The sequence below is a fragment of the Parasteatoda tepidariorum genome, chromosome 8, assembly GCF_982258835.1.
Source record: "Parasteatoda tepidariorum strain Cologne lab strain chromosome 8, Ptep-v5.0, whole genome shotgun sequence".
Taxonomy (NCBI): Eukaryota; Metazoa; Arthropoda; class Arachnida; order Araneae; family Theridiidae; genus Parasteatoda; species Parasteatoda tepidariorum.
In genome coordinates, this window is record NC_141762.1 from 75,156,393 (window position 1) to 75,183,327 (window position 26,935).

The window sequence follows — 26,935 nt, forward strand, 5'->3', positions numbered from 1 at the left end:
AAAAGTTAAAACCAGCAACAAGTCAGGGCCGTAGAGGTATACAAGTCAAGACTAGCAAGAAATTAAAACACAAGAGGCACACAAAGTAAAAGCAAGCGTGCCCGGATGCCGGCCGATGGCTCTACTGGGGGAACGAATGAAGATCTGGAGAGGAGGGCCAGTGAGACTAGACCTGATTAACTTTTAGTAGATCTTCTAGTGTGACCCTGATGATTTCCTTGACGATATTTTTGCAGTCATTACTTGAGAAGATCTGATGCTCAGTTTTATTAGTAAAGATATCCCCTCGGAGTGCCCGGAAGCGTGCACAATCAAAAAGTAGGTGGTGAATGGTTTGTTCTTCCGTGCAATATTGACAGATACCACTTTTGTTGAAAAACCTTTTTTGATACACTCCGAACACTCCGTGGCCAGTAATGAATTGATTTAGGTAAAAGTTTGTAAGTAACCTTTTAGTTGATGGTGTTTTAATGAGATCATAGGTTTGCCTCCCTTTTGGACAGTTCCTCCACTCCTCTGCCCATTTAATAAGGATACGGTGGGATAATATATATCTTTCCATTTTATTTTATAACCGTCGTTGAACAACTGACCCAATTTTCAATTCACTACTACGAATGTGCAATTCCGTAGCCGTATTTGCGTTATACAGAGAGGAAAACCACGAAAACGATTGTGATGATTGGAACTTTGTTTATGGTGATCACGGTGTTAGAAAAAGGTTGGGATCACTCTCAACAGTTCCCTACATGTCCTGTGTGCTTTTCGTTTGTTTAATTATAAGCAACTATGGCAACATATTTCACTAATACTCCACTGAGGATCGAATCTTCGTTCAAAATGTTAATCAGTGGATTTAATACTTACGCTTACCTCGTCAGCAAATTTTCTGTTTTATATCCCGTGAACTTTGTGAAATATCTTATTTCTGGATGCCCTGGATTCACGAAAACGTTCTCCACTCTCCGTTGATGAGCATCCATCTTTGAAACAGCTTTATTATTCCTTTATTTCTGTGGTACCAAGACACGTTTAATTTTGCAGTTTTTTTCCTCTTACTCCAACTTATCTGTTGTTTAACTTTTTCTGCAAGTTCGTTTCAAAATAAAAAAACTTACGATTCTTACTTTTATAAGTGCAATTCTTTAACTAGTGGCGTTGGTATTATGATCATGGAAAAAGAGCATGTGCACTATAGGGGGTGCTTACTAATTGTCGTTAAGTTCCGCACCCTAAGTTTCATTCTTATTGCCAATGCAAATTATAGTTGGATATATTTGAAACAGACCTAGTAAATATGTAATATATAAACACGTAGAATCTTTAAAACTGTGATTGGTCCAACTAATAAATTTATTCACAGCATTCATTTTACTTCAATAAGAACTTCATTAAACTTCTTAAAACGTTGACATGTTTCGAGCTTTTAAACAATTTTTTTTCTTCGAATTTCTCAATAATGAAATACGCATCTGCTAAAGATTTCTATTAAATGTTTAACTGTACTGCAAAACAATTTGTTTTTAATTATTTTTTTTTTCTATTATCTTTCCTTCTTAGGCCTTTATAAGGGTAGAGGTCAAACTGTTTTGTTGATTAACTTTTCATTTTGAGATAGTATGTAGAAATTAGACGAGTACAGTAAGTTTAAAATGTTTTCTCGCTCGGTCTCGTAGGGGGTAAGAATAGTTTTTAAAATCGTTTTTGTTTCAGTAGGGAGGGTAGTTAGTAGAAATCTTATGGTATTTTTCTTTATTGCGGATGATGATGCGAATTATGATAGGAATGATTGCGAATGGGAATGCTCCAGTTGTTGTGGCAGAGCCACATGAAGCGGAGCATCGCAATTTTTCCTAAATTTTAATTTCTGTTTAGTTATAAAAGCACCTCATTTTTAGTTATCTTTCAATCATTTGTTATTAATAAAAAAAAAGCCTAAGCTCCTGTAATATTAACCATTACAAAGCTGTTTTTCTAACAAAAAAAGTTTTATTTGTGACGACTATATCATGGTTTTAGCTACATTGTACATGAAATAATTTCGAAAACAAAAATACATGTAAATATTGAACTCTCAGTTTATGATCCTATTTTTGTTTCTGACCTTCAAAAGACTGTTTTAACTTATTTCTAAATTTAAATTTAAAAAAGAACCTGTATATCAAATTTGCAGACACATTTTATGCTCATAAAACTAAAATTTAAAAAAACAGAATTTATTTTTGTTTGACATGTTGTATAATTACGTGTTTGAGTGATATTAAAAATTATATTTAGAGATTTTTTTTTACTTGATCTAACTTAACTTAAAAACATACACAAATCTCAATTTTTTTCAACTCCTAAGAATTTTCTTTTGTTACAAAAAATATTAAAGCACAATATCTGAAATCTTTTAATATTATTGAAATAGTTAATAAGAATTCTTTTAATACTACTGAAATATAATAAAAATTCCTCTAACATTATCAAAATAGCTTGGATAATTTTTATCTTGCTTTTTTTTTTTTTAAATAACTAAAGCTAGTTGCTCTGAGTTCTTATATGATACGTAATTTCAGCTATGGAAAATTTCCTTGATTTTATCAGAAAAAGAGCGCCTCTCTTTAAAAAAGATAAATTCTGCAGTATCATTTTATATCAACTAAGTTCAAAAAAAAAAATCGGAAAAAATCAGGAAAACGATGTGGAATGTTTTCCTAAATTCCCTATTTTTCCGTTTCTGAGAAAAAACTTACATAACGATAAAAAAAATAAGGCAGAGGATGGGAGGGAAAATAAAGAAGAATCCCATTTCAGATGGGTGTAACGAAATCTCTTTTGAGCTTTAGAATGGTTGATTGGTAGTGAAACTGAGACGCCTTACACTTAATGCTGTGTCTTCAATTCCAGTGTACGAAATTCGTTATCCAACTATTCTTTAGATGTGTTTCAATTCCAATCACAACAAATGCTTTGCTAGTCAGCTATTTTTAGTATTATTACATTCAGATATCTTGATTTGTTGCACCGTGCTTTTGCTCTCAAATGATGTATGCTCTTCATTTTGAGAACAAATGGGTTTTCTCTTATTGTTGAATTGAATGTTCTTTCAATAATTTTATTGATTTAGTGGACGAAAATAGAACTTGTTTTTCATTTTGTCGCCAACTGTCTAAAATAAAGCAATTTCTTTTTAAATGTTCTTTATTGTGAAATAATTAATTCATGCTTTTTAAATATTTCTCTTAAATTATTGATGTGGTGTAAGCAAGCACACCTAGTTTTACATTTTACAATTGAAACAAAGACAATTGAAAGAAATTGAGACAAAGAAATTACTTTCATCATTCAGGTAACAAAAATGTACGGAAGTTTACAATCAGACATCTTGATTTGTTTCATTGTGCTTTTTATCTCAAGTGATGTTATGCTCTTCCTTCTGAGAAAAAATGAGTTTTCTCTTATTGTTGAATTGAATGTTCTTTCAATAATTTTATTAATCTTATCGATTTAGTGGTCGGGAATAGAATTTTTTTTTCATTTTGACGCCAAATGTCTAAAATAAAACAATTTCTTTTTAAATGTTCTTTATTGTGAAATAATTAATCCGCAATTGAAGTTAAATTGAATGCTTTTTAAATATTTCTCTTAAATTATTGATTTAGTGTAAGCAAGCAAACCTAATTTTATATTTTACCTTAGAAACTGAGAAATTACTTTTATTATTCAGGTAACAAAAATGTTGGGTAGTTTACATTCAGACATCTTGATTTGTTTCACTGTGCTTTAATATACCAGGACATCTTAATGTGTTGAGGACCTCAGCTCAAATATACTAATATTTCAGTGCCGACGATGTTTTAAGTTACGAAATATTATTAACAATAATAACGTTTTTCTTTTTTTGCATAAACATATTTTTTTCCCCAAGAATTCGGATTTTAGACTCTCGAAATTTCACCGCAATCTGGAAAATATGGTCCTAATAGTTTGGTGAAGAGCCCTTGAAAGTTTAAACATCTTAATATTAGTTTTATTTTTTGCGTATTTTGCCATTTCTTGAAAACTTTTAAAAGCAAGTCGAAAATTTTTTCCACACAATTATAAAATTCGTCGATCCAAAGATCCACGTCAAAAATTATTTTTTATATTTATTTATTATTTTTTAATTTTTGATTTAATGATGGTCGAAAAAATTTCGAGTAGTAAGATATGCATTTTTTACTTAGTTTTAAATCATGTAATTTTAAATTTAAAAAAAAAAAGCTAGTATATTGAAATTTATTTTTTCATCATTATCTCATGAAAGTTGAAATCAAACTTCCTATTGCTAGCAAAATACAAATTTTGAACGAAAGCGGTGGAATAATTCTTGAAAAATCAAATTTTAAGTATACGACTTTTTTAACTGCTCTTTTGTCCAAACTAATGGGATCATATTTTTCAGATTGCGGCTACTCTCCATATTTGCAGGTTCTAGAATCCAAAACTATTCGGAAAAAATAAGTTTATTTAGAGAAAGTACTGTTTTGTATCTGGTTTCGTAACTTAAAATGTTGTTTGCAATAGTTAATTGTATATTTATCACCACGCCCTTTAACAATTAAGATTGAGTCCAGGTACGAGAAAATCCAATCAATGGATCAAAAGTTATATAGTGTGTTCTGTTTTTTTATTTTGCGCAATGTACATATGTTTAAAAACTTCTGACGGGCGTTCATTTTTCTGAAAACTTATTATCTTACCCCCCTATGAGTTGAATGTTCGACACTACTAATTTTAGCTTTCTATTTCACGTAACTAACAAATTATATTTGTTCAAAAATATACTACCCAAACATTTTCGTGGTGTGCTTCATCCTTATAATGTAAAAAATTAGTATTTTAAACTTAAAAAAAACATGAAATATCTAAATGGTCGTCATAAATTACTCTATAAATATTTTGCTATCGTTTTATAATTTTTGATTTTAATTTTTATTGTTAAAAAAAGGAAAGCATATACAGACACTTTTATAGTTACATATTGTTTGATAGAAATAGTTTGTAAAGTAGGGCCAAATTTTGAAAATTGATTTTCTTAATAATATTTTTTTTAACCTAATCTTTAGGAAACAACAATCCTAAATTCTAATTACTGATATAAAATAAGCATTTGGATCTATAATAATAGAAATTTTACATTTGCTTCGAGATATTTAAACTTAAGACTATATGATTAAGAAAACATAAATATTTAGAATAATTATATTAAAAATAGATTATGAATCTCGGAGAATATTTAACCCTTAATAACTTTTGCTTTTGAAATTCAGGATTTTTTTTTTTTTTACTTCATCCATTTTTTCTTCTGCTTTTCTTTTTTAAGTTGCGCGACGTTTTTTTTTATTTTTTTAGATGACTAATTCTAATAGAAGTTCTTAAATGACTGAATAGTCGTTTGCTCCGTCATTGATTTTCTCTAAAATATCCTTGCTCACTCCGCAAAATGTTTTCAAATTCTTGACGCACTTCCATCCATGCTACGAACGGAACAATTAATCCTCCCTTAGATAATAGATTTATCCATTTCGTGTTGTTGTGAAGAAGGAATTCCTAAGCTTGGATCAATATTTTTACGTCAAAATGCAATGTAACCATCAGCTATATAATTTAGTCCTTCTTTTCTTGAGAATCAATTTTATTTTCTGAATTACGGTCAATATCCTAAGACATTGGAATAGAGTTATTTACAAATTGCATTATATTTTCATTGTTTGCAGAGTCATTTACAATTCCATGATTAGCAGAAACTGCAGTTTTTGTGTTATTTTTTTAAAAAAAATTTCTAACAGTTCAGCCGTTAAATGACCTATCTCTGAATTTTTTTACTTCAGTACCTACTTTTGACGAAAGATCAGGTAGCTTATTTGCAATTAGCTAGAATTTAAATCATTTAATAACTTTGGAAGGACTTGGATGGTCATTAAATCTGCCAGGAGCACTGATTTGGCCTTTAAATTTCGGATGACCTTTTTGTAATGAGACATTCTCGTAATGAATTTTTGTAATGAATTTTTTTTAAAAGAACCGATAATCAAGTAAAGTAAAGCAAGACAATCACGAAGAACAAGATAATTTTGCTCACTACCGCTTTTACGCTCTAGCTCTTAATAGAGGTAAACACTAATTATAAATTTTCTGAAATTATACACTTTTGAAGGAAGAGAACGTATATGAGTACGTCGGGAAAAGTTCTGTGTTGTCTACTTGACATTTGAAGCACCTTTCATTCAAGCTTGCATTTGACCTTTTGTAAATACTTTTCTTACACCGTTTTCTAAATTAGGCTTTTTCTTGAAAGTCTGTACCACTTTCACCACGTTTGGAGTTTATAGTTCGTATTCATTATTCCTTCATTTTTTGTTTCCCAAATTTGGTTAAATTAAGTAAAATATCCAACAACAGTAAAATATCCAACAACGTTACAAAACAGGACAATTTTGTAACGTATGAAAAGGATCTGAAAGTCACCGAATTAGAATTTGAAAGCTGTTTTAAACCACATGTTTAATTTCTTTGTAGTAGCACTTCTAAAAAGTATTTCTATAAATATAAAATGTATATAGCAGAATGAAATTAATAAAATAAATAGTTTAATCTGTGCACTTAGCTCAAATTTAGCGAAAAAATTTTGATTGTGTTAAATCTTGACTTTCACTGGTTGAATAATACAAAAGGAAGTTGTGTTTTAACTGCCAATTTAGCAAATTTATTCCTAACAGATGTAAAAGCACCGGATGCGTAAGAGTAACGCTGTACGTGAACAATACCGCGATATTAGTGAATAAAAAAGGGTTATGAAAATACTAGTGCCATTAATAATTTTTATCGAAGTTTACAATCATTGAGGTAAATCTTGACTACCACGATTTAGTATCAAGAAGAGACGTTGAACTATGTACTAAAGACTAGTTCATTGGGAAAGCTTATTCAAGGCTTAAATGAGACCTCTGTATTACTTTCTTCACGAAACTAGTATTTATTTACAGGAATTTCAGAATTTCAAACTCAGATTCACAGATCAGAAATTCAGGATCATATAGACCATTTAACTATGATTAAAATTGTTTTTTACTCGAGTAGCACCGAGTAAAGGGGCTAATATTATAATAAAATAAAGTGTAAAAAACTTAAAGGATCAAGAAAAAATGTATTTTAAGTAAGACATTTTGTATATCATTAAAATATCAGGTTCGAAAATTATAACGAATTTAAAAAAAAATAATTAAAATTGGGTTAAAAATGCAAAATTACCTTTTATTCAATAATTTTTTTAAGATTAAGTTTTTATAAAAGTAAAACTTTTAAATATTGTCAGAGTTTGCTTTTATCGATTTTATAATTTTATAAAATTAGATGCAAAGCGATGTTTCAAAATTATATTTCAATATCTTTTGAGCTAAGTGTGCTATAAACTAATTTTCCAGCTTATTAAAATATATTTTTTAAATTTCTACTCTTGAATTATTTGCATTGGAAAGTTTTATTGCAATGTGTTTCGTTCTATTCAGAATAAAGTCTCTTTCCTACTTTACATATCATCAAACTTAAGTCATTTGCATTTGAAAAGTTCAGCTTTGAGCCTTTAGAGCCCTTATTGAGGTCGAAAGAAGCTTTGTAAACTTTTACTCCTGGACGATCGATCACAATCTTAAATCTTGTGTTCTCAGAACATTGGTACTTTTATTCTCTTTTAATTCGTGAAATTTCGATTGAATTATGCATAGCTTACTTTGATGACTTTCAATGGTTAAAATTGATTATAAATTCTGAAATGAGATTTATTGAAAGTTTTCTTTTTGTTCAACTCAATCAATATAGTTTCTTTTCCTCGAAACGTTTTTTCCCGGAAAAAAAAATTATTCTCATTCATCTGTAGTGTCTTCCATTAAGTCCAGATTTAATGTTCATTCAATAGCACTGTTAGAAATTCTAAATTGTATTTTATGTTTAGTTAAATTAAGTTTTTCTTAAGGAATGTCTCGAATATAACTTCGTCAAAACGATTGATAAGCAATTGCTTTTTCCTTTTGTAATGTTTTTTAAAATGTTTAGTTTATTTGAAAAAATCAGCTGTAAAAGAAAATATTTAGTGTACTGTACTTACTTTACAATCTTTATATGGGTAAATACACAGTTATCTACAATGTGTCTGGCTAATTAGAAAGTTCTTTAGTGTTTTTAATCTGTCTGATATGTTTATTTTTGATGCTTCTTAATTTAGGCTAATTAGCAAGTGAGCAAAGAATTACTCAATGAGACTGAATAACTACTCTGGGTTTATTTTTATAAACTGCTTAAAATTAATCAGTCTATGTGAGACAATAAATACTATATTTTCTAATTACCCTAAAGGCACGTGGGCTCACTCCAATTAGCCTTAAAAATTTTATGCTATTACTGGAGATTTTTCCAATCAGCCTGGCATGTTTCATAATGACGGCAGTTTTTGCGAAGAGCCGGATTATATAATTAGCGGATTATTCAATATGAATCATGGATTAGAATCCCCTTGTCCTCTATCTAACCCTGGGAGGTTTTCATGGTTTTCCTCTCCGTGTAACGCAAACGGGGGTTTTTTCCATCAAAAAAAGTCTTCTACGACGGCTAGTTTGTCCTAATGCTTGTTCTAGGTGTTCCCTTGTCTTCTGAGCTAGGTTCAAAATTACAAGGCTATGGAATTAACAGTGATAGTCGTAAACTCAGAATCAGGTCGGCTGTTCTCCGCCGGTTATAGATTAAAATACAATTAGCCTACGATGAACTGTTGTGGGCTCATCGTAAGGAACCTTCGCCTCCCATTGAGGTGCCCCAGGTTCGAATTCCAACGATGACTGGCAGATACGATTTCTATTCCCGACTCGCACCGACCACAGTGCTGACGTAAAATATCCTCAGTGGTCGACGCATAATTTGTTAGGATCTTCTTGCTGTTAGGCTAACCGTGGGAGAGCTTAATAACTTGCTTTCTTGTCCGTGTACGCAAATGCGGACTTGTTACATCAAAAAATCCTTCATGAAGGCTTTGTTCCAATTCTTGATCCAGGAGCTTCGTTTTCTTCTGGGTTTGGCTCAAAATTACAAGGTTTCAGAGTTGAATATTTGTAGTCGTAAACCCAAAATGGTAATGGTGGTAGGCTGTTATAGTATGAAATAAAATTAGCCTATGGTGTGTATTATGTATATTTGTCATTATTTTTCTAGGGTAGGGCAGGTTACAATAAGAATTTTAATTTTCCCTATTCTATTTCTTCTATTTAAAGGAATGTGTTAACCTTTATAATATTTAACCTAGATGTTTGCTTTTTGAAAATTCCTCAGTTAAATTTTAATTCGATGTACTTCATGTATTTTTATTATACTTCTTCCGTTGCTTTAGTTGATGTCAATAATAATACTTGTAGTTAAATTTATTCTTTGTGTTTAAACTACACCATTTTTTTTATCTTGTCTATACCATTTCTTTTCTTTTTTTATATTTTCGTTGATATAACCCATAACTCATGTTTCAATTTATCTTTTTTTTTCAGACGTTGTCTAACATATTCTCTGGGGTAAAGCTTAGCATTCCTGATTCAATAGAAAACTTTGAAAAATTGCGCAGGTATTTTATTGCGTATCCTTTTATTTTCCATATTGTTGCTCTAAACTTATTTTCATTTTACAGAAATTTAAGTAAGATTTGTATAAGGTGGGATATTAAAAATGATGCCATTCTCTTTAACTACTTTTTTTATTTCGAAGTTTCCTTTGTTATACATAATTTATTTATCTTCAGTAAAATAGTTAAACTTCCTTTTGAAGAACAGCTTTATTTCTTAGATAATTCTTTTCTCTCTCCTTTAAAAAAAAAAAAGGAATTACACTTTTCTACGAAAGTATTAAGAATCATTCTCATTAGCTTATTTCTTGTGATCTTTTTTTTGTTAAATAAATTTGAGTAAATAAAAATATTAGAGTTACACAAAATTTTAATATCTTAGCTTTTCTAATCAGTACAAATTTTTAATTTTTTTATTATTTGTTTATTTTTTTTTCGAAAAAGAATACTGAAAAGTTGGTTCGGAAAGCAGTTTATTTTATTGTAGAAACTTCATCTAATAATAGTATATGAATGAAGACTGTATTTCTACGTTTTTTGTCCCGAAACATTTGGTAAAGTATTTATATTTGACTTTCTCAATGTCTTATAACTAGTTTTAGAATGAGAATAAATAAACCATTAGGAAATTTTGTTTACCGTCAATTGAACGTAAACATCGATTTCATGCAATGAACAACTTAAGTGTAAACGCAACGTTGGTTATCGAAAACTTAACCTGGTGGAAATTTTTCCCCATAAAAAATTTTAGTCGAAGGGTTGAAAGTTTGAAATTATTCGATAAATAATTAGGTTAGTTGAAGTCAAATAGTAAAATTTTTTAATGTAACTTTTGCATTCTGTGCAGTTATACCACTAGCAAGAACATAAGTTTTGTAGATTTATTCGAATTGCCTGAGCACATAATTATAGTTTAATTTAACCTCGAAAAAAAGTCTGAATTTTCTTCTTAAAACTTAAATAACCTATAAAATGTAATTATGTTGTACAGCAATACCACGATAAATGTATTTCAAGTATATAATCTGGATTATTCCAGTGAAGGAGTTATCCAATTTTTGGCCTTTTGTTTTCCTATTGACAACGAATGGTTACATTATATTGAATAATGTTTTAAATTGAACTGTGTGTAAAATTTTAATATTTTTGTTTCATTCAAACTACAATTAATAAAATACAGATGATTGAAATATGTGTACTTAAAAATAACAAAAAAGGCATATTTTTTAGTATTTACGATATTCGTTTTGAAGCTTAGCCACGGGATATTCACGTTAAAAAAAATAGACATTAGACGTAGACGTAAAATAAATGAAAATTATCGCCCTTATAAATTTAAAATTAGAAGTTTTCCCCAAATTCAACTAGGAAATGTTTACAAAAAAATAAAACAAAAAAAGTATGAAATAAATAAGTATATAATAAAAGAGGCATATTTTTTAGTATTTACGATATTCGTTTTGAAGCTTATCCACGGGATATTCACGTTAAAAAAAATAGACATTAGACGTAGACATAAAATAAATGAAAATTATCGCCCTTATCAATTCAAAATTTGAAGTTTTCCACAAATTCAACTAGGAAATGTTTACAAAAAAATAAAACAAAAAAAGTATGAAATAAATAAGTATAAGTTATTATATGTGTTACATTGTTACATTTTATTAATTCATTAACAAACAAGCATAAAGACGTATGTATGATTTTCTTTTAATGAATTTTAATTTCTGATTCCATGCTTTAATTGTGAATAGCAAAAATCAATGTGGTTTTATTTGCAACTAGCTAAATACCCGTTCTCTGTACGGGATTCATTATCATATTGTATGATGCTGTTGTTCGTGGCGAAATCATGATAGTATCAATTTACTATAGTGAAGTGATTTTCTCTGGTTCCCTTGTCTTCTAGTTTTCGTGGTTAACAGGTTAAAAGTTTTCGTGGTTTTCCTCTCCATGTAGCTCAAATGCGGGTTAGTTCCATCGAAAAGTCCTCCACGAAGGTAAATCTCTCCCAATACTTGATCTCTGAGTTTCCTTGTCTTCTGGATTGGGTTCAAAATTAATTACAGGCCTACGGAGTTGAATGTTAGCAGTCGTGAACACAAAAAAGTGGGTCTGCTGTTCAACGATGGTTGTAAAATCAAATCAAATCAAGGGATAGCTTAAGGAAACAAAGACTTTTTTCATGCTTTTTAAACATATTCTAAAGTATTTAATAATCTTTGCATACATTTGGAATTCCTATTTACTCTAAAAATTTGGCATTTAAATAAATAGGCGAGGTCTAAAAGAGTTTTTCAAAAAAGGTCGAAAAATGCTAGGAAAACATGAACACAAATGTGTTTTAAACGTTTCGATTTCCCACGATTATCGGATGATACCATCAAATCCAATGCATTCCCAAAAGTATTGACATAGGCGCATTGTAGAATGTTAAAATGTAATTTGGTGATAGAATGTTTAAGATCTCCTGGGGCCAAGCTTAGGCGTGCCTCGAAAAAGTAGTAGTATTAAGAAGACAATCCGTCTTCATAATGCTCAGAATTCCTAAGCTTTATTCAGGATGCAATTTTCTATAGAAATAAAAATATTTTCTAAATTATAGTAGTATTTTATGTAATATGTAGTTTAGTTCATACATGATTTTAAGTTCTTTTCCACGTATTATATAGTTATATATTATGAATTTTATGCACATTAACATTTTAATTCACAACAACTGCTTTATAACAGTTGTTGTGAATAACTTGCTGTATTGAAAAAAACAATTGGTAACATTGCTTTTTGACATAGAAATTAAGAATTTATAGAGGAAAAAGGATTTCGCACTTTCGTTGTTTTATTATGCTTGAAAAAGGAAAAAAAACTGTGATGCAATTTTATATCTTTGAATTAGTATCTGGTTGAAAATTCTGATTTTCCAAAGCCTTTGTAGAATAAAGCAATGATTTTTTAATTTTAAATCCTTTTGTCATGACTTTTTATACGTAACCAATTTAAATAAAAAGTTAGAAACCAAAAAACAAGCAAAAACGAAAAATTGTTTACGTAAGACAAATTTTGGTTTAACTGCTTTTAGCGCTTTTCCATTTTAACTCATTATTTTAAAGTTTTTTGCTTAAAGTTTTTTTCTTCTTAATATGTGCTTAAATCAATTTTATACCTTGATTGGTTTTTAAATGTAACGTTATAGCTGGAACAAGAAGTCCTTATCCATGCATTCGATTATAATTCTCCCACTTTTATTTTTTCGAACTTCTGTTTTGGTATTGCTATTATTATTGTCGTGGCATTGTTTTGTTTTACACAAGTAATCTTTGTGTTTACATACTAATCAGAATTATAAATTAAATGAAAACTTACTGCAAGTTTAAAAAAAACAACTTTACACTGTGTAACTTTGTATACTTTAAAGATATATGCCTCAACAGATGTTCTAGAAATTTAGATTTGTTGTTCTTCGGAACATTTCGGACCAAAAAAAAATTTTTTTTACAACATATCATCGGAATATTTTATTATTCTCGACTTATACTTGCGCAAAGCAAAAAAAAAAAAAAAAAAAACGAATTATCTTGAATAATGTTTCTAGGTTGTAGGCATTAATAATAATATCATCAATAATAATAATAATCTTAAATATGCTAATTAATTCGAGCAGACGATAATTTCAGGTATGAAATCAGACATACAAAAATACTTTCTCGGAATAAATATACCTTTTTTTCGTTGGGTTCGGATTTCTGGTCCTCAAAATATATGAGATAGTCGCAATCTGGGAAATATAGCCCCAATTGTTTCGTCAGTACAGGCGATCTAAACGTTGGACCTCTTTTATTGTTTTAGCATTTCGCCCTAGCTCGAGAAATTTTTAAGCGAATTGAAAATTTTTCAACGCCATTACAAAATTTGTTTACGCAAAGATAGTTTCATGCAAAAATTTACTTTTAGTAGATAAATATTATTTTTTTATTATTTTATTTAATATTGTCGAAAAAAATTGGAGATGTAAGACGTACAATTTTTCACATCATTTTAAAATATGTAATTTTACGTGCCAAAATACAGAATTTGAGCGAAATCGGTCAAACAGTTCCTGAGAAATCAAATTAAAAAAAAAGAATGTAATCGAATAAATTATTAAAAATGTTAAATATTATTTATCTTACAATTAAATTTTTTTTAACTCTTACTAAATAAAATACTAAATATCTATTAAAAGTTATTTTTTGCATCAAATTATCTTTGGTACGCCTAACGCTTTGCGAATAATTTAGTTCTGAAACATTTTCGTAATCCTTTAACAATTGGTTAACACTAAGAAATTATATATTAAAAATAATGTAAGTAGGAAACACAAAAATATCCCTTTCTTTTCTTAATATTTTGAAATTAATGAAAAAAAAATAGTGATAAACAACTCTCACTAATTTCAAGTGGTTTCAGCTTAGATAATGTTTTTTACCAGCAAATGTAGAAAATGAGAGAAGATTTTTTTTCTTTTGAAATCAATACTTGAGGTTTGAAATACTTCCTTAATTACTTCTATTTGACCGTACAAATTTTGTGTTATTGCTGTTTTTATTTCACAATCTTTTCTCTTAAATTACAGCTAACCGAAAAAGTTATTAGTTAGTAGTGAATTACAGTTTTTTTCTTTAAAAATCACATCACGTCTGTCCCAAACACTTAACCGCATATATTTTTATTATTATTGCGCCATTTATCATGCGTGAGTACGAAGCTTTTATACCAGAACTTGCGTATGAAAATTTTCATACACTGGCGCAAATTTCCTTTATGAGCAAGCATAACGATTGTATGAGATTTGTTTTTATATTAGCCTGGAATGTCAACGTATAAAAATTATGTAATTTTTTTTCCTTAAGAGATTTATTTCTTTAACCCCTTAACGATCGGCAAATTTTCAAGAAAACGGTCATAAAAGTGTCTATTTTGCCAAATACACGTATTTGATTAGTGCTAGTATCTAGTTTAAAATAAACTAACTATTTTCAATTACCTTAAAAATATCCTGGTACTGCTATATGGTGTGTAAAATGAGAAATAAAATATTTTCCGGGCAAAAGAAATGAATTAGTTTTATTCTTATTGGCGCATTACTACTGACCACTCCAGCCCGTCAATATCACGGGAACGAGAAATAGCAAGCGAAAACTCACCCCGTCATTTTCACGGGAGCGAGAAGGAAGGGGTTAAAGAATTTTTTTATAATTTTAAATGCGAGAAAAAAATAGATTTACTCATTTAAATATACTAGAATAGTAACAATGTGATTTAATTTAAGCATTAATAAAAAATGAAATTCTTTTCATATTTTCAAATTTGTATTTCCTGTAAAACCTAGTATCGGTTGGTGCAAATACATGAGACATAAAGAGTGATCATAAAATCTGTATGGTAAGTGACTTGATAAATAGAATTAAATTAAAGCAATCTAAAGCATTGTTTAGAAATATCTTCTTAATATCAAGCTAATAGTTTGGAATTGTAAGCCTTAGTTAATGCATAAACAGATTAATTGTTAGTAAAGCATTAAACGTGAGAAGAACATAGGCAAAATTGGCACCTAGAAATATGACACCTTTCATATCATGTGATTTGATTCAAGCTATGAATAAAAAAAAAATAGAGATACAATCTCTGATTACGTTCAAAAGAAGTTCTTCGATTGTAAGCGAATAGATAAATAGAATTGATGATATGTAATTTAAAGCATTGTTTAAAAATGTTTTCTTAGGTTCATTCCGTATAGTTTGGGAATGTTAGCCGTAGTTCAGGAATAAAAAGATTAATTGTTGATAAATCATTAAACGTGATCAGAAAATAGGAGTATAATATCATTAAGATCATGTAATTTGAATCAAGCTTTGAGTAAAAAAAAAAAAATAGATATATAATGTGTTCTTATGTTCAAGCATATAGTTTAGGAATGTGAATCGTATATCACTATTAAACAGATTAATTGTTGATAAAACATTAAACATAAGCAGAAATAAGCATAATTAGCAACTTGAAATAGGATATTATTCATATCACGTGATTTGATTCAAGCTGTGAGTAAAGAAAGTAGACAATCTCTGCCTATATTCAAAAGAGGTTCGATAGTGAGTGAATGGATAGATAGAATTGATGATATGTAATTTAAAGCATTGTTTAAAAATGTTTTCTTATGTTCAAGCATATAGTTTGGAAATGTAAGCCGTAGTTCATGAATTGATTGTATGTAATTTAAAACATTGTTTAAAAATGTTTGACACGAATTAACATATTAATTGTTGGTAAAACATTAAACGTGATCAGAAAGTGGGTGTAATTAACAACTAGAAATATGATATCATTCATATTATGTGATTTGATTCAAGTTTTGAGTAAAAAAAATATGGATACAGTCTCTGCTTATATTCAAAAGTGGTTCCTCTAAATAAATAATCTTATTCTCATGAAGTTCAAAATGCTAGTACACTTTCAGGGAAAAATCAAGTGGAGAAAGAAATGTTTTCTCCGAATAGGTATAATTTAATAAATTTTGAACATTGTTTTCGAGAAAATATTTTGAAGCACTTTGATCACTAAGTAAAAAATCGAATTACGCTTAAAATCATTGTCCTATTTTTATTTTTGAACTTAGAAATAATGTCTCTTGCTACTGTGCGTTAAAATTATTTACGCAAACATTTTTCTCCAAGCAATCATGTTTTTTCTTTCAAATATTTCACTCTTCTATTTATACATAATATTTTGTATTTTATTGCAAAATTCTTTCAATTTAATTTATTTCACGGATGTTCGTGTTTATTAGCTTATTTAAATCTAATTTTTGTGAATTATTCTGTTAGTTTTTAAAGAGTTGTTCCACTCGATTTCTTTTATGCGAACTTTTTAAGTTACACATTTGTATACGTGTTCGAATTGTCTTGAAAGTGAAGTAATATTGAATTTTTTTTTCGCTTTACTTTTCTTTTAAATATAAACTATCAAGTTTTATATATTTTCCGCTTCCTCTTGATAATTATTCGAAAATTATTTATTAGACGTGTAATTTTTCGGTATTTTTACTGAAACCACTATTTTTTTTTTGAAACTGTTTTCAGTATCTTATTGTGTAATTGTGCATTAATATCTCAAAATGTGTTGACAAACTAACATCTAAGCCATTTCGGTATGTTTCATTTTGATTGGTCACATACCTGAATTTTTGTTGCTTGTTTTCATCTGCGTTAAAGGAAGAACTCTTTGATTTGCATTTTAACCCTCTCACGCAGATTTTTTATTGATCATATTTTTCATTATTTTGTATTATTTAGGTCAAAATTAATAAAAAAATATTGTATTTACATTTTTAATAATTTGTGGTGAGAAATTACAGCATGAAACACCAACGCTTTTTTCTGCATAAAAGGTAAAATATTCCAAACACGGCTCACTTTCAAGCAATAATTTTTTCAATTTGCTCTTATTTACAGTTATTTAAATCTAACAGAAACAGTTATAGCAGTCATAATTGAACTTTCTTTAAATTACAAAATCAATTATTCATAAATACTTGAATGTAAATAAGAAATTTTTAAACTATAGTGCACATATAATTCTGATAATCTCACAGATAATTTTGGAAACTATTAGAATATATATATATATATATATATATATATATATATATATATATATATATATATATATATATATATATATATATATATATATATATATATATATATATATATATATATATATATATATATATATATATAGGAAAACTCTGTACCCGCTAAATACTCTACATAAAACTAACTTAAAAATTTTGCACAGGTTATAACTAAATAATTTTATCCGAGTACAATTTTTTTAATCAACATGCTTATCATGGGATTTCAATCAACATCATCTTAAATATGAGGACGGGCAAAATTATATAAATTTAATTTAGGTGCTTTTGTTATTTGTAAGTACGCAAATTCAGTTCTGCGCATTACTTTTTAAAATTTATTTACATCACTATTTTAACGTAATACTTAACGAAATACTTCAAACTTAAGAGCAGTTACTGAAAAAACAATTAAATGATTTCAAGAAACTTTGTTTAATATTTTGACCAGACAATTGCTAATCGCTTTTAATGTTGAATTTCAATACTACATGTTGCATAGTATATTGTTACACAATATATATTATTTCATAACATATTGTTATATATTATGAAACTTTAACCATTATCCAGTTTTATTGCTTCCCATTAAGCTTATTTCTCTTTGAATGACTTCTTCCTGCCTACTGAAACAGTTTAGTTCTTCCTAGTTATCTATTTCTCTGAGTAGCTTAACTTTGTGCCTGAAATTAAAGAAGTTTTGCTCTTATTCTGTGCTTTAAATGCTAGGAAATGGAAACGCTTTATTGTGTCCAGAGAAAGGTGTTTATGTTTTGGGTGCAAATTATTTGGGTTAATTAAACTAATTGGTTTTTGCGACGAGAAAGGTCTAACTAAATTATTCAACACTTTTAGCAGTTGTAACTAAAGTAATTAAAGTTTAATAACTAAATTATGTTTTTAATTAAATTGCAGTTCATTGTTTATGTAGAATAAGTGATTTTTACGCTTAAATATATTCTTCGTTTGCTCTGTAATGATTTTACTGTATATTCTCATTTTATGTTTTTTTTTACAGCTTGTTGTTAACTAGTTTTAAGGTACGTAGCTAGGTGACAATATTTGAGGGGGTTCACAAAATATATAAAAAATAATATCTATGTATTTGTTGCTGTTGTTGACGTATGCCTGTTTAGGCAGAGGGGGTGCAATTGTTCTTTTTTTTCTATGGCCAAGAATTCGGCTTCTGCCACACCATACGTCACACCCGTTTATAGGGCGGGCCCATTCATACATCCATTCATTATCTATGTATTTAAAATGATAATAATAAAATTTTAGATCTTGAAAAAAGTTTTTTTTGGGAGGCAGAGGTCTGGACTTTTTACCCCCCTAGCTATGTCTCTGCTAGTTTTGACAATCATAGCCACAACAGTAATAATTACAGGTCCAAACATTTTTTTCCCACTTGAAGCAGTTGACACGGATGGAATTCGAACCCTCTGCCGATTGAATCTAATCCAAGCAAAACTAGATCTTCAAAAATATAAGAGAGGCTTGCTGCAGGAACCATGCAAGTCTTAATACATTTTTGACTGTGGACAATATCGCTGTTCGCTTTGTGCAACAGCCGGAAGCAAATAAAACAGGCTAGTCTTTTCTTGTGGAGTCAATAGCATAAAAAACTATATAAACTTGTTTTTTTTTATTGAATTCCCATTAACACTTTTCTTGTTCTTGCCCCTAGCTCCTCATCTTTGACCACTTACAGTCTCTTTTACTGAAATAGCTATAAAAATTTTAACATCTATAGCCTCATCTGCTGTAGCAATGTTTATATAAAGAAACTTTAGTTTTTACCTTGAGAGCCTTTAACAGTGAGAGTAAATAGTGTGATTCCATTTTCTTTTCTTTATTTTTGTTAACGGAACATGTTCTTAAACTATCGACTGTGGCAAGCATTATTATTTTGCTACGGAACCTTTCAACTGGTGGAAGTTTAAATACCGATTTATGAACGGCGCATTTAATAATTGCATCCTTCAGCTAAATAAATGGTTTTAAATTAAGAAAGAAATAAGTAACTTAGTTAGAAATACACCAAGTTAGTAATTTTTTCTCTAGGCTTTTGACAATTTGAAGGATGCTGCATTGTTCCGTATCACAGAATTCTCACAATATCTCTCTGTATTTACATACCTTAACATCTTTTTTTTAAAATTCTGTTTATCCTGACGGTATTTTTTAATCATTTGTTAATCTTAGTAATGTTATTTTTTTCAAAACACACATTATTTATGTATTTATTTTTAAATTGAAGCTTTTGAGTAATTTAGAGTTTTATTCTCTGATTTGTTTTTTTTTTGCTTCGAATTTGGAAGAGAAAAGTAAATGACCCAGCTGTTTTTATGTGTGCATATTTTTTTAGGTTACGGTGGTGGTAATGACTGTAATTCTTTAACATATGTGTTCGAGCCAGACAGATGCGCAAATCTCCGTTATTTTATGAGTTTTTGTGTTTTATACCTTTTTTTTTTTACATAAAAGGGTGAGGGTTAGAGACAACCTTTCTGAAATGTTAGTATTTTTATTCTTCTCTCTTGCTAGAAGGTTCAACATATGAAATCGTTTTCCAATAACATTACATTTATTTCAATGTTTAGGTAAGGGTTATTTAATGTGTTAAAATGGTAAAAATAAAAATTTTCCTATGTGTATATTTTCTTAGAACGAAATATGTATATTTTCATAAGTACAATTTGTATATTTTCTTAGAAAGAAGAAAAATCAAAAAGAAGTTTGCGAAAATTTCTTATTGAAGAAATTTCTTTTCTCGCGATGGTAACGAAGAGATGAAACAAATTGAACTATCAGCTGAGCAGATATGCAAAGTTAAAAGTGAACTATTCTTATAAACAAAAGCACTTTGCTGTCCTCTTTTTAAAGGAAAAAAATACTTCTTTTTGTCTTGTCTTGGGTTAATAAGCCGTTCTTTGTTTTGAGCGCACAAACTTGTATTTATATAAATTCATAAATTAAATTTTGATTAATAATTTACTTTGGTTACATAATAGCTGTATTTTAGTTTATCAATCAAATTATTAATTAAGTTTATTAATTGTTTTATGTATTATCTGTTTTAATAAACCGAAGGTCACATAATAATTTAGAAAAGCATTTTAATGAAACGGTGGAAGAACGGATTAAACAGAGATCGGTCAGAAAAACTGTCGCAACAAGTTTATATTTAGGTATTTCTAGAGTGAGGTATTTTAATGGGATACCTGCAAGTGTCGTAGTGTGGGTATCTCGATTCTGATTGCTTGTTGAAACGTGGCATTTGTGTACGTTAGCAACTGTTCTTTCCATTCTATTTCGAGTAAGCCAAATTTGACAAATATCATTGTCTCGTTTTATATTCTTTCACAACGATTTCAATTCGTTCAAAATATATTTATTACTTAACACAAAGACCGGCACGAAGCCATATCATAAACAAGCTAATTATGTAACGAAGTTGCCAAGTACACAAAGGAAAAATATACCACGGTAACAGAAAACAAATAATAAATCTGAGTTAAGCATAAGACATAGACGAGAAAGAATTATATTTCAAAAAATTTGATGTGCCATACGGTTCTGTATTTAATTAACTCCACGTTAATTAACACTCTAACTTATGTGGAGAAGCTTTGTTCAACTTTATCTCGCCATTTTGCTTATAAGCGATCGGGTGGCGCTGACGTTATAAGTCACATGATAAGTATTTGTGATCTTCTTGAAGTGCAAATACCCAATTCTGCTATTGACGTGTCAAATTCCCGAATTTAATATTATATATATATATATATATATATATATATATATATATATATATATATATATATATATATATATATATATATATATATATATATATATATATATATATATATATATATATATATATATATATATATATAGTGGAATTTAAGGTTAGTAAATTCCATGTATTTTTTTGTTAACCCTTGATAACTATACCTATTTTTGTCTTCGTTACTCTCATTTTCTAGCCGTTTTCTTTGGTTTTTATAAATTTTACGAGTATATAAAGTGTGCAAAATCCAAAAAAGTACAAAGCTAAATGTTCGAAACCAAGTAAAGAATTTTAAAACTTTGTGTCACAAAACACTGAAATTGAAAATTGCGCGTAAAAAGAAATTCTAAGATTTATTTGTTCCAAATGTTTTTTTATGAGTAGTACAGAGATGCCAACTTTCTCCGGACAGCAAATATATATTTTAAAGTGGTAGTTTATCAGTTGTGATTCTCGGTTTAATAGATTCAATTTAGTAGATTTTTATCCACCATTATTTCTAAATAATTCGTAGGCTTATATAATTCACTACTTTATAGTACTTATGTCATGCTATGCCTTTTAAGAAGCAAAAGTAATCAAATATTTGCGAACGGTAAATAATTACAAAATTTACTTTGTAGTTATTTACCGTTTTTTTTTAAAATTATTTTGGCGTGTCTGGAGCAGTTGGCATCTCTGGTAGTATTGAAGTGTGTATAAATCGAAATATAATTGTGTATGGAATATTTAGAAATAAATCTTAAGATTTTTCAAAGATGCAAATGATATATACTTTTAGAAAATTTATTATAAAAGATCATAAAAAAAACTAGATAAAAGTAAGTAATTGAAGCGAGTTTGGATCGTAAGATGAAAACAGTTCCTGTACTTGAGTGGACGCAATGAGAAGGACCAGAGCCTCCCAAGTTTTAATTAAATTTTTTGCAAGACTAATCTCATAATTTCCGAAATTGTTTTTATGTATAATTTTTTTTAACAAATTGTAAATATGTACGTTGTAAAAATTGTTACACACACATTTTTCATGTTAAACTGGTTTTAATTCAAGTTGTTCAAACTTAAGTTCTATTTTTCTGAAATTACGATTTTTCTTGAATCTAAGTTAACATTATGCGGTTGAGGCTAGTCCCACTTTATTGAATGCTTATTTCTGCGAAAACAATGAACAAATATTCACGAGAATTTGATTTTCACCCAACAACTCGATATTGTATCGGAAATCAATTTCGAAATCTGTATTTGTGTTTCACTGGATGCAAAGAAAAGTATCTTTTCCTTTCATATTATGCCATTCTCATACCTTTTTTTTCCCTTCATATTTGGTGGTCCAGTTTCGATCGACTTACTTTCCCTCTGTATGTATTTTTTTTCTAAAGATCTATACTAATCGCATTTCAATACTTCTATCACTAACCTGCCATATTTTGATGTGGTCTGTATTTTGTCCAAAATGGAAGGTCTTTCAACTGGTAGGAGATAGGAGAAAGTATTTTGTAGAAGGAAAGTATCTTTACTTCGTCTTGTAATAGTTGTAAAGAAAAATACTTCCTACTTTTTTTACTCTGGGGACATCTTGTGGTATTTATTCTAGATCGAGTAACAATAACTTTGTCCATCCTAGCAAAAGTTGCAGACTTTTGTTTATTTGTATTTTTAGTTTAGCTTTCTTGCATTGATATTATGCTATTGTAATCAAATATTATATGAGCTCTTCGAATTTTTTATGATTTCTATATATAATTACCCAGTGATTGCTTCTCATTCATCAATGTTTTATTTTCCTTAAAAGTCGACCTTATAGTATTTATTATAGATCGAGCAACAATAACTTTGTCCATCCTAGCAAAAGTTGTAGACCTTGTTTAGTCGTTATTTTCTATAAGGCTTTCTTGCATTGATACTATGCTATTATAATCAAATGATGTATAAGCTCTTTGAATTTCTTTGATTTCTATATATAATTACCCTGTGATTGCTTCTCATTCATCAATGTTTTTTTCTTTCTTAAAAGTCGATATTTTCTACAAAAACGAAGAAAATTTTGTGTATAAAATATATAATTGTTATAATTTTATCTAAGAAAATTTTGTTATTTTGTGAATCCTAAAAAAGTAAACAATTGCCTAGATTTGGAAAAAAAATCAATTTCAATTTAAATAAAAAAAATTAAAAATAAATTTAGGAATGCAGATTGTATGACTCAATAAGAAAAAAACAATTAAGAAATAATAATACTCTTTAACGAAACAAATAATATAACAAATGTTCAAATAAGGTTATAACAGTTCTCTCAATGACATAACAATTCCCTCAATAATACTACAGTTCTCTCTCATAACAGTTCAAATAAGGTAAGATCTCTTTTTTATTGGCCAGGCAATAAAACTTTGTACATTAGATGGCAAAGCTGTCTTGCTGATGATGGTGATTGATAAAAAATAGAATCTTATTAACTTTTTTTATGAATTTAATGTGACAAATGACATTACAATCCTTCTCATGTATCATGCTAGTGTTTATTTTATTTGACGGTAATTTTAGCGACACAAGAACTACTGATTTAAAATCTTTAAAGTTGACTCTTTACATAAATGTAATGAAAAATTGATGTATGTGAAAAAGCTCTTTTTAATTAAAAAACTAGTGTTTTGAAATCCTATAAGTTTATTCTTTTCATAAATGTAATAAAAATGGATTAAAAAAATAAATAAATAAATTGCACTTTTTATTGCAGGTAATTACTACTCCCGGTTTTCTACTTAAATATCATTAAATATTTTATCTATCGGAATCCATAACGCCTTAAAAGCTTTTAAGAAAAACTCTAAGCACATAAAAACATAACAAATTTGCATTATTTATTAAAACATTGCAAACTAAGCACATTAAAAGATAACAAAATTGCATTTAGGTTTATTCTTTTTAATAAACTTAAAATAAATTTGTTTATTTATCCTTCTTTTTATTTTAATTGAAATCATAAAATCAATCAATTATATTGTTTGAAACCCTCTTCAAAGTGCAAAAATTTAATAATAAAAATTAAGACTGATTTAAAAGCAATAAATTTGCATTTAATGTCTAATTTTGCCTCATAGTTTTAAAGGGAAAATAAATATCCCTCTTAAAAGATATATTTATTGGATAATTCTGGAAAAATCCTAAACGTTGGCTTATTTAAGAGAGGTAGTTTACAACTAATCTCGAACTTCACCAAAACAGTTTTACTCCCTGCTGGCTCTCAGAATTTTTGTTTCGTTCGTCTTTTCCATTAAACTTCAATTTCTTGTAGTTTTATGTGTTCAAAACTCCGCCAAAATTCAACGCTTTTGAAGATTTCGCTGCTGAATTTGAAAAGAAAAAAAAATTATTTAATCAGCAAAAGTGGGTGGAAAACCTGAAATATAGCTGTTTACGAAATTCGTGAAAATGCTCGAATGAAAAGTTTCCAGGATTTTTTTTTTAATAAATACTTCAAATATATTTCTTTTAATTCGGCTAAACAACTTTCAAATGAAATAGTTTGCGTAAATTCGACTTTTGAGTAAATCTACAGTGCATTATTACTTTGCATGCTATTTATTTTCCTGAATTTTTTAACGGACTTATCTAACTTTGCATGTTGAGGTATTTTGAACTATTTAGAAATCTTTTACGCACGCTTATTCTAGCAGTTCTTTCTGTAGTTAATAAAATTCTTCAACCCATATAACTGATTGTTAATATTTTACGTTTAAACCATGATTTAAATAATAATATTAATAATTTTCAGTGTTTACTATATAAATGAAATGTATGAAAAATTCCTTTTCTTTTTTTATTTATGCAATCTTTTATTGCTTTATAAATATTTCTTTTTCAGGTGGTATTTCAAAATAATTATATGATTAAATGTAACAAGTTGTCAAACATTTTAATTTAATTTTAAATAATGTAGTGAAGGAAAAAATAATATTTTGCTTAACCAAAATAACCCATGCTTAAATAAATAAACAAAAAATGTGGCTTGATTTCTCGTTTATGGCCAGATCTTACAAAAATATATAATTACGCAGTAAAATATTTATTTATTTACTTTTTTTGTTGCATGAGATTTTTTTACAGATGTTAGTTATTTTCGTGTAGCTAACTTAAAATCTGCAATCAGTTTCTCTCTCCAAGTTCCAGTTTTTGTTTTTAATGTGGCATTTTTAGTTAATTTTTTGTCGAATTGTTTAAGTTGAAAAACGCTGTATGTAACTGAAGATTGCATAAATGTTGCGACATACTTCTAGGAATTAAGGAGCATCATCAGGATTAAAATTGCATAGGAATTCATGTCCTGAAAGTTCATATGCCGCTAGAAGCGCTTTATTATGAATTGTTTCTTGGTGTGCTTCTGAACTGTTCCTAACAGGGAAGTACTCCTAGCTGCGTATGATGACGTTTACGGCATTGGTACCTGTGAATGATTATGGTACCTGATTATGGTACCTGATGATGATGGTACCTGATTATGTGCCTTAACTCACTTAGAAGTTTGTCTCAACATTTACACGACCCCCTGTAAAATAAAGCGTATTTATACTTAACATATTTAAACAAAAAATAAACACTCTGTAACTGTACACTCGTTTAATAAACTACTGAATTTGAGATGTTACCATCACTTGAACATTTTCAAAGATCACAAAACTTATCACCTATCTAATTTTTTATAAAAATTTAAGAATATTTTCCTTAAAACGCGTTAATTTGATATAAATTAAAAGAAAGTGTTTGTTTTTAATTCGTAATCTTCAAGTCGGATAAGTTTCAGATTAAAGTTGTCTTAGGTATAGTTAAGATGTGTTAATGAATGTTTCCGTTATAGAGGGGATATAGCTGAGTATCGAACATGGTTTGGATTCCTCAGCTGGGCATCTATCTTTGAGCAATGTTTGAATCTCAGCACTACCGAAATTTAAAAACGGTTGAAAGTTATAATAAGTCGTAATTTCCCAAGCAGCTAACTTAGGTCAGCTGTGTAAATTTATTATTCGCCATTGTTAAATAAATCACAAAAATAAAATTTTTTTGAATGATTAGTTATATATTTAGATTATTTTTTGTAAATTTGTTTCTACTTTGAAGTAATTTTTTTCTCTCTCAAAAATGTGCTGATTGATTTAAGTTTTTTTTGACTGTGTAGAATAAGTAATTATCTATACGTTTAACTTTTTCTCTTTTTCTTTCAAATTCAGTTTGAATTTTGGAGCTAAAACTCTGATTGAATTTAAGTGCAAGTTTTAATTGCTGTACTGTATGGGAAAACGACTTCCTGAATAGGATCTGAATGTCAATGAACCAGGCTGAATTTTTTTAAAAAAAGAATGTATTTATTCAAATGAATACTAAACAGTATTCCGTACATATAAAAACGTTTAGTTTCTTGAAGTTTCGATATGTGAAATTTTTTTTCGTAAGTTTCTTTTTTTTTTTCGTTTTAATTACTCTTTTTAACATCAAACAGAAATAAACTAAACTAAAAAAAAATTTACCGACATAATGATCAGCCAAATTTATGCAAAAATTGTGCTCCCTAGTTTACCATTTTCTTAAAGTACATCTAAAGTTTTTTCTTTCTTTTTTTAAAAAAAATAATCCAGCTAATCACTATTTATTTTTGTAAAATATTTTTTTCCTTCATATAAATGCATTTGAATAGTTTTCTTCCGTTGTTTTACAGAATAGCAATTTTTTTTTAATAAAAAATTTTTCCCACTCGAAATATAAATTATTACTTTAGTTTTATTACTTGTTGGTAGTGAAAAAGAATTTTTATAGACTGAAATTAATATATACTTCTTACTGAATTCAAATA

General features: G+C 28.4%; 1 protein-coding gene across 4 annotated transcripts in view; it reads left to right on the plus strand.

The window, feature by feature from the left end:
• The window catches only part of DNAlig3 (DNA ligase 3), a 115,627-nt gene that overhangs the window by 69,547 nt on the left and 19,145 nt on the right, over window positions 1-26,935 (plus strand). For 3 of the 4 annotated variants that reach the window (XM_087169151.1, XM_087169150.1, XM_087169152.1), the window contains one exon: window positions 9,555-9,640. The exons of the other annotated variant lie outside the window; for it this stretch is intronic. In XM_087169151.1, coding sequence (XP_087025277.1) covers window positions 9,555-9,640 — 86 coding nt within the window. The remainder of the gene's footprint in view (window positions 1-9,554; window positions 9,641-26,935) is intronic. 4 annotated transcript variants of the gene reach the window in all.